The following is a 15,041-nucleotide window of genomic DNA, read 5'->3' as shown; positions in this document are numbered from 1 at the left end:
TGATTAATGCTGGTTCTGATTGGCTAGCTGTGATTAATGCTGGTTCTGATTGGCTAGCTGTGATTAATGCTGGTTCTGATTGGCTAGCTGATTAATGCTGGTTCTGATTGGTTGTTTCTGACCGAGCTGAGAATGGCTGGAGGACATTGATTATTTTTCAGAGATTATCTGTTTAGTGTTGGGACAGCGAAAGTTTTATATATATGAAATTTTTTTTTTTTTTAAGTTACATGCTGTAGCTTTAAGCAGAGGTTCGGTGTGAGAGTCATTGTCTGGTGGAGGTTGAGCTACGTCTGTGAAATATTACTACCAGTGGCGGCGGTCCAAGAGCAGAACCAGCGTCGAAGATTTACATTATTTTTCCAGGTTATTTGTTTAGCTTTGACCGTCGCTACATCAAATGCAAGCGAATCCTCGCTTTCTGTTTGACTTTGCATGCGAGTCCATTAAACAATGTAGCTCAGAAACTGAAGGCTGCAGGTTTGATTCCGGGTTGAAGCGCATATTAAAACCTGCTGGGTCGGGCAAGGAACCCATAATAACTGCTTGCAGTTCAAGTTTTATTTACATTTTTAATGTTTTAGATGCCAGTAATGTTTTGCCGGGTTGTGTGACAGATCATCGGGTCGACTTGTGCGGTCTGGCAGACATCAGTTACATTTCAGAAACGCTGGATAAGCTTGTAAGTCAGTTTTGTTTCTACAAAATAAAAGTTTAGCCTTTTAATCTATTCATATTCTGAACTTTCAAGGTTTTCACTGTAAATTTATACTTTTTAACTTCAGAATCTTGATTTGAATGGACAAGGCAGCCAGAAGTTTACGGGTAAGGACTAGATAAGAGATTTAATGATAAGTGATTAATTGATTGCTTGTTGAGCTTCCTGTTAGTTTTTCAGGAACGCAGGTAATTCTTTGAATACTAAATTTAGAACTGGAATCTTATTGAGTCATTGCTCACCAATATTATTTTATTTTATTTACAGAATGACCATAAAAGCATTAACCAACGTAAAAACAAAATATAACATCTTAAGATCAAGGATGGTTGGTTTCACTGTGAATTTATTTGAAAATGCATGACTTAAACTTACGTAAATTTTATATTAAGTTGCAACATTACATAATTTGTAAAATCTGCACACATAGAAGACTTTTTAATTAAGTTGGAGAGTTGTAATTTGAAAGCCTTGCAGACTTTGTGTTCAAAATATTTGAGATTCATGTTGCACTACTCAGATTTTTGCCATTTTCTGGAACAATCATCTAATCGAGTATTTCTCCAAACTTTGTTTTTGTTCTGTGCAGCCCAGCTAGTAAAGCCCAATAAAGGTTCCATAATGCCTGTGAAGAAGCGGAAACTGCCCGACTCAGAAGATCACGGGCACAAGTGTAAAATTACCAGGTAAAGTTTATTTCCCATATCTGAATTTTGATATCTTTTTTTTTTTTATCCTTCATTTGTGTTGCTGCCGTTCTTGAAATAATGGTGGAAAATCTCTGGGTTCATCAAATAAAGAGTTTATTATTGCTGGAACCAGAATTTAGTTTTATACCTCACTAATCTTACCAAGCAATGAGAACCAACATTTAGTTTAATACGTAATATTGGAGCAAGAGAAACTCCTTTTAGTTTACTTGGTTAGAACAAGAATCAAACATGGAGAACCAACATTTAACTTTATGTAAAGCTAAATGCAACAAACCAAGCAAACTTCAGATCCATAGAAACCTCTACTACTTTATAAACTATTGACTACTTATTCTTATTAAACATGGGGAACTGATATTTAGTCTTGTATTTTTACCTTTTTGTCTTTCTTTTGGTTTTGTTGTTTGGATTTCCTTGTAATTCATGTGAAGCCTCTTGAACTGCCTTGTTCATGTGATACATGAATAAAATGACCTTTTTCAGTGACGTTTTCATTTGTTTTGGGTGTCGCAGCTTTCCTCGTCCTCAGGTCCGTGGTGTGAAGCCAAACGGTGCTGAAAGGCAGTTTTCCGGTAAAAAGTGCCTGGCTTGGTTCCACAAGTACGCCGGCGCTGAAAAGATGGTCGGCCCGGAAGCCATGGAGAAGTTCTGTGACGATATCGGAGTGGAACCAGAGAATGTGAGTCCGGCTGTCCGACGTGGTTCCTGCTTTCCAACAAACAGCTGGATCATCTCTGTCTCCGTTCACCTTCCTTCCAGATTATAATGTTAGTTTTGGCGTGGCATCTAGGAGCTTCAAAGATGGGATACTTCACGAAAGACGAGTGGCTCAGTGGGATGACGGTGTTACAGTAGGTGCTTTTCATTTCACCGGTTTGGTTTTGGTTGGCAGCAGATGAACGACGGCGCTTTGTGTTTCAGATGCGACTGCACTGAGAGGTTGCAAAGCAAACTCGATTACATGCGCAGTGAGCTCAACGACGCCGCAGCTTTCAAAAATATCTACAGATACGCTTTTGACTTTGCCAGAGTAAGTTTTTGTTTATTATGTCAACTCATTTTATACCCAACTGGTTTTAGTTTGTTACTGTTCTGTAGTTTGACCTGCTAGTGGTACGCAGGTTTTATTACATTTTTTATTTCAGTCAAAATCTACAAAGCGAGAAGAGTTGAGATGAACGGGGCGATTCTTTTAGCACATTTTCATTCACTTAGTCTGAAAGATTTGTTTAAATAAAACCTTTTGAGTTTTTATAACCAAAAACAAAATACATTTTCTCTACCTCTGCTTCCGATATTAACATCTGTCAGTATTTAAAAACTATATATATATATATATATAATCAGTATCTGTGACAGTGAGCCAGATCTATTCAGTCTAATTCTATGCTTTATTATTTATTTTACATTTTATTTAGGATTCCTAATTTCACTTTCTGAACCACTTGAAAAAGTTGCGGGTTTTCTTCTTTTTTTTTTTTTTTTTACATTTGACCAAGATAGATAAACTTTTGTTTTTTGGCCGTTTCAGTTTTAAATTGGCTGTTTTACTCCTAATCACACTGACTGAACAAATTAAAGTTGTTTTTACATGTTTGACCAAGTTAATGAACATATTGGTGAACCTGATGTGCAGGTGCAGTTATCAAATAAGTTTGTAATTGAGTACATTTATGTCTGTGTTTAAAAGAAATAGCATTTTAATTCAGCAGTTTTTCTGTATTGGCCCGGTTCAATACTAAGCTGCAGATATCGGTACCGGAAGTGAGAAAAGTGGGTCTGTGCATCTGCTTTTAGTTCAGGTATCGTCTGATTGAAAAGGTGAAATGGAGCCAAGTTGCATTTGGATTAAATGGATTATAACCTGTTATGTCCACTAATTCCCATAATGATGAAAAAAAAACATTGTGTTCTGTAAATCAGTGATTCTTGAGAATAGGGACAAAACAGGTCTTATGGATAAAGCACAAAATTTGAATAAAATATACACAAAATATAATTTTTTCAAATATCTGACTAAACTAACCTGGGTCATGTGAGCACAACAAAGTTTATTTTCCAGGTATTTGCTGAATATTTTTTTATTTTAAACATTGTAGTCGGTGGATGATGCTTGTAAAAGCCCTTGTCCAGGAGCAGAACTCAATACATTATCATTTAAAACAATTAAATACTAAAATTATATATTATGACAATTAAGTACAAGTAGTCACATAAATAATTATAAAAGTATCAAATTGAATTAAAAATAATTTTTATATATTTTCCAACTCCATTGAAATTTGTCACTAGTTTTTGTCAACACCGTCAGACATAAAAGTAATGTAAAAAAAAAAATCAGGCATTATTGGGGGCACCAGAACTTCTGAGGACCCCATGACCACTTCCTTTCTCTTTCTCTGCTAAGAGGGCTAGTTAGCTCTGGTTAGCTTATGTTATTCTTTAGTTTTTTCTTCTTTTTATTCCTAAGTTGTTTGTCACAACCATGATGTGTCAACACCATAACTGACAATTTACAAAACTTTGATGAAATTTTGTGAAATAAAAGCTTAATTTTGGTAAAATGTAAAGATTTCATGGACCTGATGAGCTACAATATGGCCTCCTTCAGAATAAAATCATATAAATTCAGGTAGTTTGGCATTTCATCAACTCAGTCATCTATCAATTCATCAGAGTTTTCGTGACTCTTTCAGTGAAATTGTTGACAAATCTCACTTAAATCTGCAATTAATTCATTTTAATGTGTTTTACATAAATTGCATTACTTCACATGTATCAAGTTTTTCATTTTACTCACTTGTTTGTCACCACCTCCATTCTGTGTCAACTCCGTCATGCAGTTTCAACTCCGTCAGATGGACTTTTTGTTGTTTTTTGTTTTAAATATTTTTTTTTTTTTGGTTTCTTGAGAAGCATTTGTCTGTAAAATGAGTACAAATATCACTAATAGGGTATTTTAAAAATCATTTTATATTTATTTTTGTCAGATGTTGATGACAAAGTTCTGGGTCAGGTCCATTAAAAATGTTGCAACTGGGAGTCTGTACCTTAGCATCTTTACATTTCCAAAACATTATTTGTCATATTTGCATACATAAGGTTGAGAAATAAAAAAAAAAAGAAAAAAGGGAAAATTAAAACCCATTTTGTCCCTATTCTCAAGTATCACTGAAATTGGACCTTTTTTTTTTTACTTAAATGAATTTTTAGTAATTCTAACAATTAATTCAATATTGTTGATTTCACATTTGAGAGCAGAAATTGATAAATATTTAAACCGGTAGCAGTTGATAAATTAATTGCATGATTAATTAAAATGAGCTGAATAATTTAAATTCTGATTTTCTTTTTTAGAGGATGAACTTGCAAAATGGTCTCATTTACTGTAAATAATATATTAAATATTATGTAAATACTGCTTATCACAATAATTAGAATGTTTTTATCATGACAGGCCTGTAAATGTTAGTTTTGAAGTGAGGTGCTCAGTTTTCTTAAAGTGAAACGTTACCGTGGCGCTCCTGTTGGCTCAGGTTTGTAACTGGGTTAATCGAGTTTGTCTCTGTTGCTAGGATACGAACCAGAGGAGTTTGGACATGGACACAGCTACATCCATGCTGGCTCTGCTGCTGGGCAGAACCTGGCCTCTCTTTTCCGTCTTCCGCCAGTTCCTGGAGGTAAACTACCCTCAGTCTAAACGCCTGGTCCTGCCAGAAGACCTGTAGTTTGTAGGATGAGTAGTTTATCTTCTCAGAATGACGAGAGAAAATGTTTCTGCTGGAAACTTCCTATGTAGACATAACTGGACCAGATAAGATGTCAGCCTGTTGGATAAATATAGTCGAAGATTATTTCAGATGGCGCAGGTTCTAAAAGTTCATCTTTTGTTTTTAACCTGGACTGCTTTTTAAAATATTTTCCTCAACAATGACGCCTCTCGTTCTCTTCCACAGCAGTCAAAGTACAAAGGCCTGAATAAAGACCAGTGGTACAACGTTCTGGAGTTCAGCAGGACCATCAGCACCGACCTCAGCAACTACGACGAAGACGGAGCCTGTGAGTATCGCCTGCAGCACAGGAAACAACAAACTATCTATTTAAATACATATTTAAAAATAAGAGTATTAATATTTGGCAAGTTAGAAATTATGTGTTTCTAGCTTGGTGATAATTTTCCAGACAGTTGTTGTAGGAATCTTTTGTGTTTTTTTTTTTTAAAGAACTCTGTAAATATTCATTTTTACATGTTTACTCATATTACAACAGTTTGTTTGTTTTTTCAGTTTCAAAATAACCACACAAAAAAAGATAAATTGGGTGGCTTTCTTGTTTTAAAATAAAATTAGAAAAACAATTCCAAAGCTAAAACAGGTTTAATTTTTAATTTTCATTCAAATTAAAAATACATATATTTTTATAATTTCCTGTACTTTCTTCGTCATTTCTGGTATCGCTGCATGTTAAATAAACTATTTTGTGCATTTAATAGCTGGAGCAAAGATCAAACACTGCTTATTTTGATTTTACGTTTTATTTCTTTATTAAAATGGATTAAAAAAAACAAGTTATTTTCTTTTTTCTGTTTTGTTTTGAAACCAAAGTACATGGATTTGTTGTGAGGCACGAGGAAACGACGCTAAAGTTGTGGGATGTTTTCTGCAATATCAATAAAATCACTTTAGATCGTAGGATGACAGAAAAGTGTTAACTTTTTAAACATTTTTAAAACTGCGCTGCCACCATAAATGGGGAAAATGATCAGGTTAGAAGCACAGGACTTTAATTTCAATTTGTCGAGTCACCGTTGGGAACCTTTTAGATTTTATTTGGATGTTTAAAACAAAACGCAGTGACTGTGCGGCCGTTTAACGGGCGTTTGCTTCCTGCAGGGCCCGTGCTGCTGGATGAGTTTGTGGAGTGGCAGAAGGCGCGGCCGGCATCGCAGCGGCCGCCGTGCGTCGCCACTAAAAGGGAAGGAGAGCAAAAACTTTCTGCAGAGACGACGCAGCTCTGACATGGTCTCACCAACACAAATAAAACCGTACATAACACAAAAACATGGACTGCAGAATCGTCGCTGTGGACTCTTTACTCCTCACCTCCAGACTTCGTCTGCCACTGATAAACTGCTGCTGGGAATCCTTCCTCTCAGTAGAAGTTACTTTGTTTTCTTAGTGTTGATTTGGAGAAGAACGCGTGGAAACAAAATGAGCGGAAGGAGTTGTGAAATTGTTTCGCTTTTCTTGTTTAGATGTTTTCACTGTTATTAAAAATGAGATGAAAATGACAAGATGCTTCTCCCTAAATGATGAAACATGAAGGTTTATTACAACCGAGCGTGTTGTCAGATTAGTGCGTGTGCAGCACACCAATCTGAAAAACATCTCATTTCGCTTTTTATACATTTGAAACCAAAGAACAAACTATAATTTTACATTCTTCAGTTAGACAAGATTTAATAGAAAACTGCATTTTAAACTAGAATACTCCTTAAGGAAATGTAGTTTAGTCATTGGTCTTTAAATTATATCTAAACAACTTTATTATGTGATCTATAAATCCTTTATTTTAAGCTTTTAGATCACGGTGTCCAAACTTTTTGCTCTGTGAGCCAAAATCACCAAGTTGAAGCTTTTAGCCAATTAAAAAAAATGCTAAATTTTACTGTAAATATTTCACTTGTGATTTAAACATGCAATACGTTTTTTAGAACAAAAATAATTTATTGTAGTTTCTGAAAGGGGTCTTGGATGTTTGTTGATTAAAAAGAGGGTGTAAATTTTCCTAACTTTATGGGTGTTTATTTCTGGGTCTAGGACATTTTTTTCATATAAACAAAAACTTCTAAAATGCATTTCTTTTTTAGCTAAATTTAATAACTGGGTACCCAAGTTGCTGAATGTTTGAGGCCTGACTTTCATTATTAAACAAACAACCAGAAATGTCCTAATACTTTCTATATTTCATTTCATTTAATCATTTAGGTTAAAGTGTTTACGGAGTAGAATTATGTTTAAAAGCAGGTATAAATATATTTACTGTGAATACTTTCAGTAGCTGTAGTCAGAAGCCTGAATCTGAAGAGAAAATTAGATGGTAATCCTGATATTAATCTGCTTTTAACAAACCAAAAACTTTTAATATTCTCACATTTTAAAACTCTTACTTTTCTTAAACATTCCTGAAATAAATTTTAATTTCTTATAGAAAATTTGACTTTACAAACTGAAATTTTCTGTTCTAAAAGTCAATTTCTCAGCAGAAATGTCCTGTCTATCTACAGTAGTCCTGATAGGCCATCATATGATTGATCATCATGTTAAAGCGATTATGTGGCATATTGGCCGGTTATTTATAGTAATTATATTGTGCGGGACCCAAAGTTCCGTTTTCCCATGAACACACTAAAGTTTTCTCAATCTCGATTTTATTCTGATCTTTTTTCATAAATAATAGTTGTGATATTAAGCTGAGATTTTTTGTGAGTGAAAAACCAAAACATACTAATATATAAATTTGGCTATGTGTGGTTTAGGCCTCAAACTTAACATGCACGACCTGTTCCGGAAGTATAATCCGTACCATCAGCTAATTTGCGCATGTACTAATAAGGGKAGTTTGTTTGTTTTTCTTTTTGTATGTCAGTGTTGTAAAAAAAAATAGCGTGATAATGATTTAAATAGAAAAACACGAGTCTTAAATGTCCATGTGGAAGTGATGCTTCTCATCTTCTGGCTCCGTCCGCTCCATCGGCCCCGTGGCGGCCGCCGCCATGATGGCGTTCAGGCGGGTCAGAGACCGGGAGCGCTGCCTGGGCCTGGGTGCCGCTTCCGGAGCCTCCGGGTCCGGGAGGTGGCCGTATCGCTGGCCGTCCTCGTCGTATTGGTACAGGCGGATAACGCGGCTGCGGCGCCGGTGAGAACCGGACGGCGGATCTTCTCCTCTGGGCTCAGCTTCCGCTTTGACGCTCCTCTCCTCGTCTGTTCCTGAGGATTCCTGCTCCAACTCTTCACTCTCGTCTGTTTTTTGTTTTTCTTCTTCTTTTACCTCCTCCTCTAATGCGCTCGCTTCTCCATCTTCCTCTTCCTCTCTGTCCTCTGTTTCACTCCCTTCTTCGTCTTCATTTTCATCTGACTGGCCGCTATCTTCCTCCTCCTGTGCCTCACCATCCTCTCCGCTTCCGGTTTCCTCCTCCGCCCGGTTGGAATCACATCCTTCCAAATAAGCAGTTCCTTCCGGTTCTTCTTTTTCTTCTACTTTGAGCCGAAAGCTCCGCATGGGTTTGGCGGGTGGAGACGGGGTTGTAAGCGGAGTTGGTGTCTCCGTGGTTTGCCAGAATCGAGAGTCATGGGGCATCGCTCCCGTCCGGTAGGCCTGGTTGTCGTACATGGGTGGCAGGGTTGTCATGGTTACCCGAGAGCCGTCTGGTACATCAGGTTGAGGCCTTCTCTTCTTCGGAGCTAGTGACTTTAAACACCTGGGTGAAGAAATCAGTGTGAATTGGTAAATATGTTTGAGTCAGTGGTGAGATTCGGTTAATTGCAGCATCTGCAAAGTCACATATTGATGGAACAAGTAACATTTTCAATCCAGAAACATCTTCTGATGCTAAATTAAGCTAAAAAATAAATACATATTTATTGTTTTTAATCTTCTATTCAACCATTCGATTGGTGCAAAATGCTATTCTATTTGGACTGTGGATGCTGATATCGGTCCATCTGCATCATGTTAGCATTGAGATGCAACTTTAGCTTCGTTGTTAGGCTAACTCCTTTTAGCACAACTTGAATGCAATAATAGTCTTTAACCTGCCTCTCACCAGATCACTTTCTGAAGCAAAAATTAACTGCCAGTGGGTCAAAAGAATCCATCGCTGCTGTTTGGGGATGTCACTTGTGCATCAAATATAGAGGCGTACCGGAAACATGCAAATAAAAAGGTTCCGGTTGAAACCCCATAAGTAACAACAAAATGTGATTAATTGCTTTAAAAGCTTTATTGTATCAAAATCAAAATGTCACAAGTCCTGGCCCTGGTTACATTTATTCAGTTCAGCGTTATTATTCTCTGTGCAGCTTACAGTAGTATGTATAACATGGGAAAATGTCCAACAAGTTAAATAATCTGCCAATGGAACTTGAATTTTTTATCACTATAAAGGAATTGTTCACTTAAAACAAGCTCATGTATCTTGCTGAAAAGTTGGTTGTAAGTTAGTTTTGTCCTATTTCAAGTGTACTAAAATATTTACACCAGAAATTAGACTAAAATACTTGGTAAGATTTGGTGTTTTTCCAGTGCAGTTAAGTGTCTTAATTTTCAACCTCTGGTTGTTTCTTTAGTGTTTCCTATGACAGTATGCAGATTTCGACTCCACTTCTGTCCTTTAATCAAGTCCTTATACAGCAGAGATTTATTTGTTCTATCTTGTGGTCGTCATACAGATTAATCATCATCACCAACCTGAGAACAGGAGTCCGTGACAGAGCTCCAGCGCTGAATCCCACCACAAACGTCAGCAGCACCGATGCAGCCACGGCTCCTGCAAAAATCCCTTCTGAAAACACAGCTTCCCTCTCGCCTGTAGAAGCTGCGTTCCTCCTGAACCGGCGTGTAGCACAGCCGCCGCCACTGCGCCCGTCCTCAGCCTCAGCCACCATGTTTTGGTCCACATGAAGCTCAAAGGGCCACAGCATGGATCCCTCCGTGTGCCGCAGGATGCAGTAGTACAGCCCACCATGGTGGATGCTGGAGTTTGGGATAACGAGGTTCCCATCGTGGTGCATAAACACCGGGTCCAGTTTGGACTGGGAACCAGAGCTCTGGAGGTCACCGAACGGTGTGTGCCAGAACTGGACCACACCTGAAAACACACAAGGAAACACACATGAAGAGTTTTAAAAGTTCACATCTTCAAATAAAATCTCTATATGGCATAACGTTGAAGATGGAAACAACTGCTGTAGTACATTACAACACTGGGTAAATTACCACAAATAATAAAATAAAACCGTTTATATCTAAGAAAAGTAGTTTATTGTAAAACCAAACAACTCAAACCTGGACAGGATTATTCTAACAGGTTATTTAAAAAGGAAATTTGTGATCTGTGAGGTGGTTTGTTGCCCAGAAAATCCCTAAAATCTGACTTTTTATATTCTCACAAACCAAGGCTGAAAAACGTATCATGATGAAAGTGTTTCACATCAGTCTTTATAGATAATTATTGATTAGTTTTTTTGTTTTAAATATCTGAAATAACGCCAGACTGATGACCTGACCTTTCCGGTTTTGTCCAGATTTCACTCCAGTCTTTTTTTTTTGTTTTTAAGACGTTATGAGGCATAACGTTTAAGTTTTTTATTTTATTTTTATTTTATTCATAACGCACACTGCAGCCTGAAGTGACCCAATTCCGATTTTTTTTTTTTTTGACGTAATGTGACCTGTATCCGATCTTTTCATGGTAGTGTGAACAGCACAGGTCAGATTCTTTTTCCGAATGTGACCCATATCCGATACGTATCCGATTCAAATGCGACCATAACGTCCTGGCCGCATTCATCCGAACTGAACGTCACTGATTCTCAACAAATCTCACTATTCTGCGTCCTGATACGCGCAAGTGGGAAGAAAAACAACAACCATGACRRACTATATGAGGATTAAGTTGTTAATATGCTGCTCCGGCCGGACAACAACTTCAAATGTGTAAGCTAAGCTCCACCGTTAGCCTCCATGTTTACTTCCGTAAACACTGAGCTCTTCTTCTTCTTTTTATGGCAGTTGGCAGAACGCTGACGCTATTGCGCCCTCTACTGCGCATGCGGGACACTTTCAAGTCTTTTGCCCGTTTACACTGCAGAACACATACAGGTCGCATTTACTGGCAGTGTGAAAGGCCCCAGGAAAGAAATCGGAATTGAGTCACTTCAGGCTGCAGTGTGAACGCACCCAAAGTGGAGAAACCTGAAACTGCTCCTGTGCAAGTTAGCAGGTTGTTGCTAGGCAACCAAAGAATGAGTGAGTTGCTAGGCAACCAAAGAATGAGTGAGTTGTTAAGTTTAAAGGTTTCTGTAGTTATGCAGCCTTAAGTTTTAGGCTACTGGGAGACAAACTGACCATTTTTAATCACTTTCTTTTTCTGCTTCTCTCCAATTTGCACTATTTGCTCCTAATTCTGCTGTTAAAATTTTGTTTGTTATTTTTCTTTCCCTAGAAGCTACAGCTGGTCTGGTGTTCTGTTCGGCTGTCATAATGCTGCCAAAAACATTATTATATAACTTTTTAGACACTTTTGGAGAAATGTCCTTGTTTTTTGTAGAAAATGTCTGAAATTAAACTAAACATTTCTGCCTTTTTCTAGCATTATTTTTCAGCTTTTACAGCTTAGAAGTTTCCTTGTTTTTTCCTGAAAATGTCTGAGATTAATTTTCAAATTTCTGAGATTCTTGGTGGAAATTTACCCGTTTTTTTCTGTCTACAATGCTCTTAATACAGCATCTTACTGTTCAGATCCCATCTTCACCTTCTTCACAATTTCTTTGCAAAACAAAAGGCAGCAGAGTTTTATTGATAGTCATCTAACATGTTACATATTTTATCTGTATTTTTTCAACATTTCTGTGAATTAAATGGGAAAAAGCAGCTGAAATATTTTTACTGCCTGATTCTAAAGGGCCTTTTTATGCCGGGTGATGCCGGTGAATGGCTCGGTAATAAACATTCCTCTGGAAAAAATAAAAAAAGCAACCTTCAGAAACCGGTAGCAACATTTAACAACACCGCTTTACGAGAGAGTCTTCTTCACCTTCATGTTCTCCATCACCGCAGTGTAAAATCAGCTCTTCCTCTGGTTGACCTTTGACCCTGCAGGTGGAAGCAAAAGTCACCGAAGCTTGGCTCTGTGGGTTTAACGAGGCGGCCAGAAGAGCCGTGAAAATCAACCACATCGTTCAGACCTGCGGGATAAAACAGACGCTTTTATTTAACGCTATCGACTCGAGATCCTAACAGAGAAACAAAAACTTAATAATTAACAGACACGTTAAATGTAGAAAATGTTGGTTTTACCTGCTTCTGGTTCTTCTGTCTTCAAGTAGAACGAAAAGTCATTACCACAACTTAAAATTAAAGTTTAAACCAGAAGAATCTGCTAGAGTTTAGCATCATTTGGCTCCATGAGGAGCTTCACCTCGTTCCTCAATCCTCTGTGGGCGAAGTCGTGTTTCTGTTGAGGTTTCCTCCTGATGAGAGTAAAGTGCAGCTCCTCACATGACACTGGGGATGTTTTCTCTGAAGATGTTAAAGATTAATAGCATCAGCTGCTGCTTCTCTGCACCAGTGAAGGGTTAAAACACCCTGGAAACAATTCACACCGCTTCACTGTTTCCACATTTTATTCAGCAGCCAATCACAGCACTGAAAATGTTACTTAGTTACTTAATTAATTAGCTAATTTTGAAGGTAAGTAGATTGTTTGATAAATTGGAAGATTATATGGCCAATGCAGAATGAGAAGATTCTATGCAGTTAATTTTTACAACCTAGTATTAGGGCCACATTAAGAAAATAATTTTTTTTTTAAATCATAAGAATAAAGTCCTAATATTACCTCATAATAATGACTTTATTTTTGTATTATTTCTACTTTATTCTTGTGCAACTTTTTTTCTCATATTTATTCTTGTAGTATTCTGACATTATTCTTGCATTGTTGTGACTTTATTCTCATCATATTATGACTTTATTCTAATATGTCAACTTTATTCTTGTAAATGTCATTCTTGTAATATGACTTTATTCTTGCGTTATTATAACTTTGTTGTCGTATTATTATGACTTCGCTCTTTAAATGTGTCTTTATTAAATATCATATATTTGTTCTGATGTTTTATTCTTTCAATATTATAATTTTATTGTACTATTATAACTGTAATCTTTCATTATTATGACTATTCTCATACAGCATTTTACCGTAATATTATGGCTCTATTCTTGAAATATTGACTTTATTCTCATGTTATTATAACCTTATTCTCTTTCAACTTTATCCTCATGATATTGTGACTCAACAAAGCTTAAAACATAAAACAGGACTATTTTTTTTTCTGCCTACGCTGGCCGTAATACGCCATCATACCGGATTTGACTTTATAATGTCAGAAAATATTTGTTTTAATAATTGATATTTCATTATTTTTCTCTCTCAAAACAACTTTTTGACATCGTACGACATCATACGAATTATTCTTAGAAATATCCTTTACCATCTTTTGATACATAGCACTTTCTACATATACATTTTTTAATGTTAACCCTCTATGGCATGGCGTTGCCCTCAGGCATCAAACCACATATCTGTACCTCACGTTGCTCCTTTATTTTATTTTTGGGGGTTGATGATTTAAAATACCTCCAGACATATTTTTGTCCAAATGAAAGAGGTATTGATGTTCATGTGACCTTTTAGAAGAGGAGCAGTCCTTTTTATGAAGCAGAGGTGCATGCTACAGCTGGCCTCCTACTTGTAAGTTATACATAACTTTTCTTCATGTTTAAATTTGGGTCACTCTAACTAAACATATTTTCATATCTGTGAGTATGTAAAGAATCATTGTAGATCATTTCAAGACAATTTTTTTATAATTTATATGCTAAAACTGTTGTTTTTTGTTTGTTGCCTCAGGGCAACGTTGCGCAGTTAGGGCCCTTTTGCTCAGACAATATTATTCTAAACATGTCAAGGAAGCATATTCTGCCAAACCCAAAAATACGGGTCTGCAGGGCACTTTGTACGTACAACCTATACAGGGCGAGCCGTGCAACCACCACATCTACCAGATATGGGAGCTGGTGGAAATGTTATCCTTTGCTTGGCTCAAATTCTAACAAAGAATCAGAACTACAAACTCTTAAAAAAAGCCCTTACTCCTGTCACTGATGTGAATCTGGCCGCTACAACCCTTAGATAATCAGATGGTGATTCCCAGGTACGCCAATAATCAAGTGCCAAAAATGTGACATACACTCTTTTTCACACCAGCAAGCAATTCCTTCCTGATGTTTAACATATAATAGGGAAAAGGACTGATTTTAACATCCTGAGTGATTCTAACTCCGCCATACATTAGACGCGTACAAGTAATTTGCTCAAATGTAATGAAAGTTAGTTCTTTATTTTATATTTGGTGAGTTGGAGCCATGTCTGATTTATTTTAGTCAAAAAAAGTTTTTTTTATGAATATAGCTTTTGTTTAATTTGTATTTCACTTCTCATTATCACTGTAGAAAACTTAGAAAACATTTTAGCGCAACGTTGCCCTGACGTAACAAACCCAAATCCGGTTCCGGGAAGTGTCAGGATCCAATTTTATGACTGAAAACATGCATAAATGTATTCAAATATACAGCCTTCAAACTCCTAATGAATCATTTTAAATAAGATTCAGATATTGTTTTTCATATAACCAGTGAATCAGGGGAGAGCGCGAACGCAGTCCCCCACTACCATAAATTATGCAGTCGAGATTCCCACATTTGGGGAATTCGCAGGGGTCAGCACAGCCGAAGTGCAATGGCTGAGCCTCACCCTGGGTGAACCA

General features: G+C 36.9%; 2 protein-coding genes across 3 annotated transcripts in view; one reads left to right on the top strand and one right to left on the bottom strand.

Annotated features, from left to right (window-relative positions):
- The window catches only part of dcun1d5 (DCN1, defective in cullin neddylation 1, domain containing 5 (S. cerevisiae)), an 8,958-nt gene extending 2,240 nt beyond the window's left edge, over nt 1-6,718 (top strand). The window contains 9 exon segments of the mRNA XM_008426481.2: nt 618-682; nt 786-825; nt 1,308-1,404; nt 1,945-2,110; nt 2,191-2,282; nt 2,353-2,461; nt 5,007-5,111; nt 5,388-5,490; nt 6,324-6,718. Coding sequence (XP_008424703.1) covers nt 618-682; nt 786-825; nt 1,308-1,404; nt 1,945-2,110; nt 2,191-2,282; nt 2,353-2,461; nt 5,007-5,111; nt 5,388-5,490; nt 6,324-6,448 — 902 coding nt within the window. The 3' untranslated portion in view covers nt 6,449-6,718.
- An 18-nt stretch (nt 6,719-6,736) lies between these two features.
- LOC103475078 (uncharacterized) overlaps nt 6,737-15,041 on the bottom strand; it is a 20,194-nt gene continuing 11,889 nt past the window's right edge. Inside the window, exons 1-4 of one of the 2 annotated variants that reach the window (XM_008426476.2) lie at nt 12,511-13,210; nt 12,248-12,398; nt 9,901-10,300; nt 6,737-8,911 (exon numbers count right to left, since the gene is read on the bottom strand). In XM_008426476.2, coding sequence (XP_008424698.1) covers nt 8,131-8,911; nt 9,901-10,300; nt 12,248-12,389 — 1,323 coding nt within the window. In that variant the 5' untranslated portion in view covers nt 12,390-12,398; nt 12,511-13,210 and the 3' untranslated portion in view covers nt 6,737-8,130. Of the gene's footprint in view, nt 8,912-9,900; nt 10,301-12,247; nt 13,211-15,041 lie in introns of those variants that run through there. The other variant, XM_017308359.1, reaches the window with a different exon arrangement.

Source organism: Poecilia reticulata, linkage group LG13, assembly GCF_000633615.1.
Source record: "Poecilia reticulata strain Guanapo linkage group LG13, Guppy_female_1.0+MT, whole genome shotgun sequence".
Classification (NCBI taxonomy): domain Eukaryota; kingdom Metazoa; phylum Chordata; class Actinopteri; order Cyprinodontiformes; family Poeciliidae; genus Poecilia; species Poecilia reticulata.
This window is presented reverse-complemented; position numbering and strand designations above follow the sequence as displayed.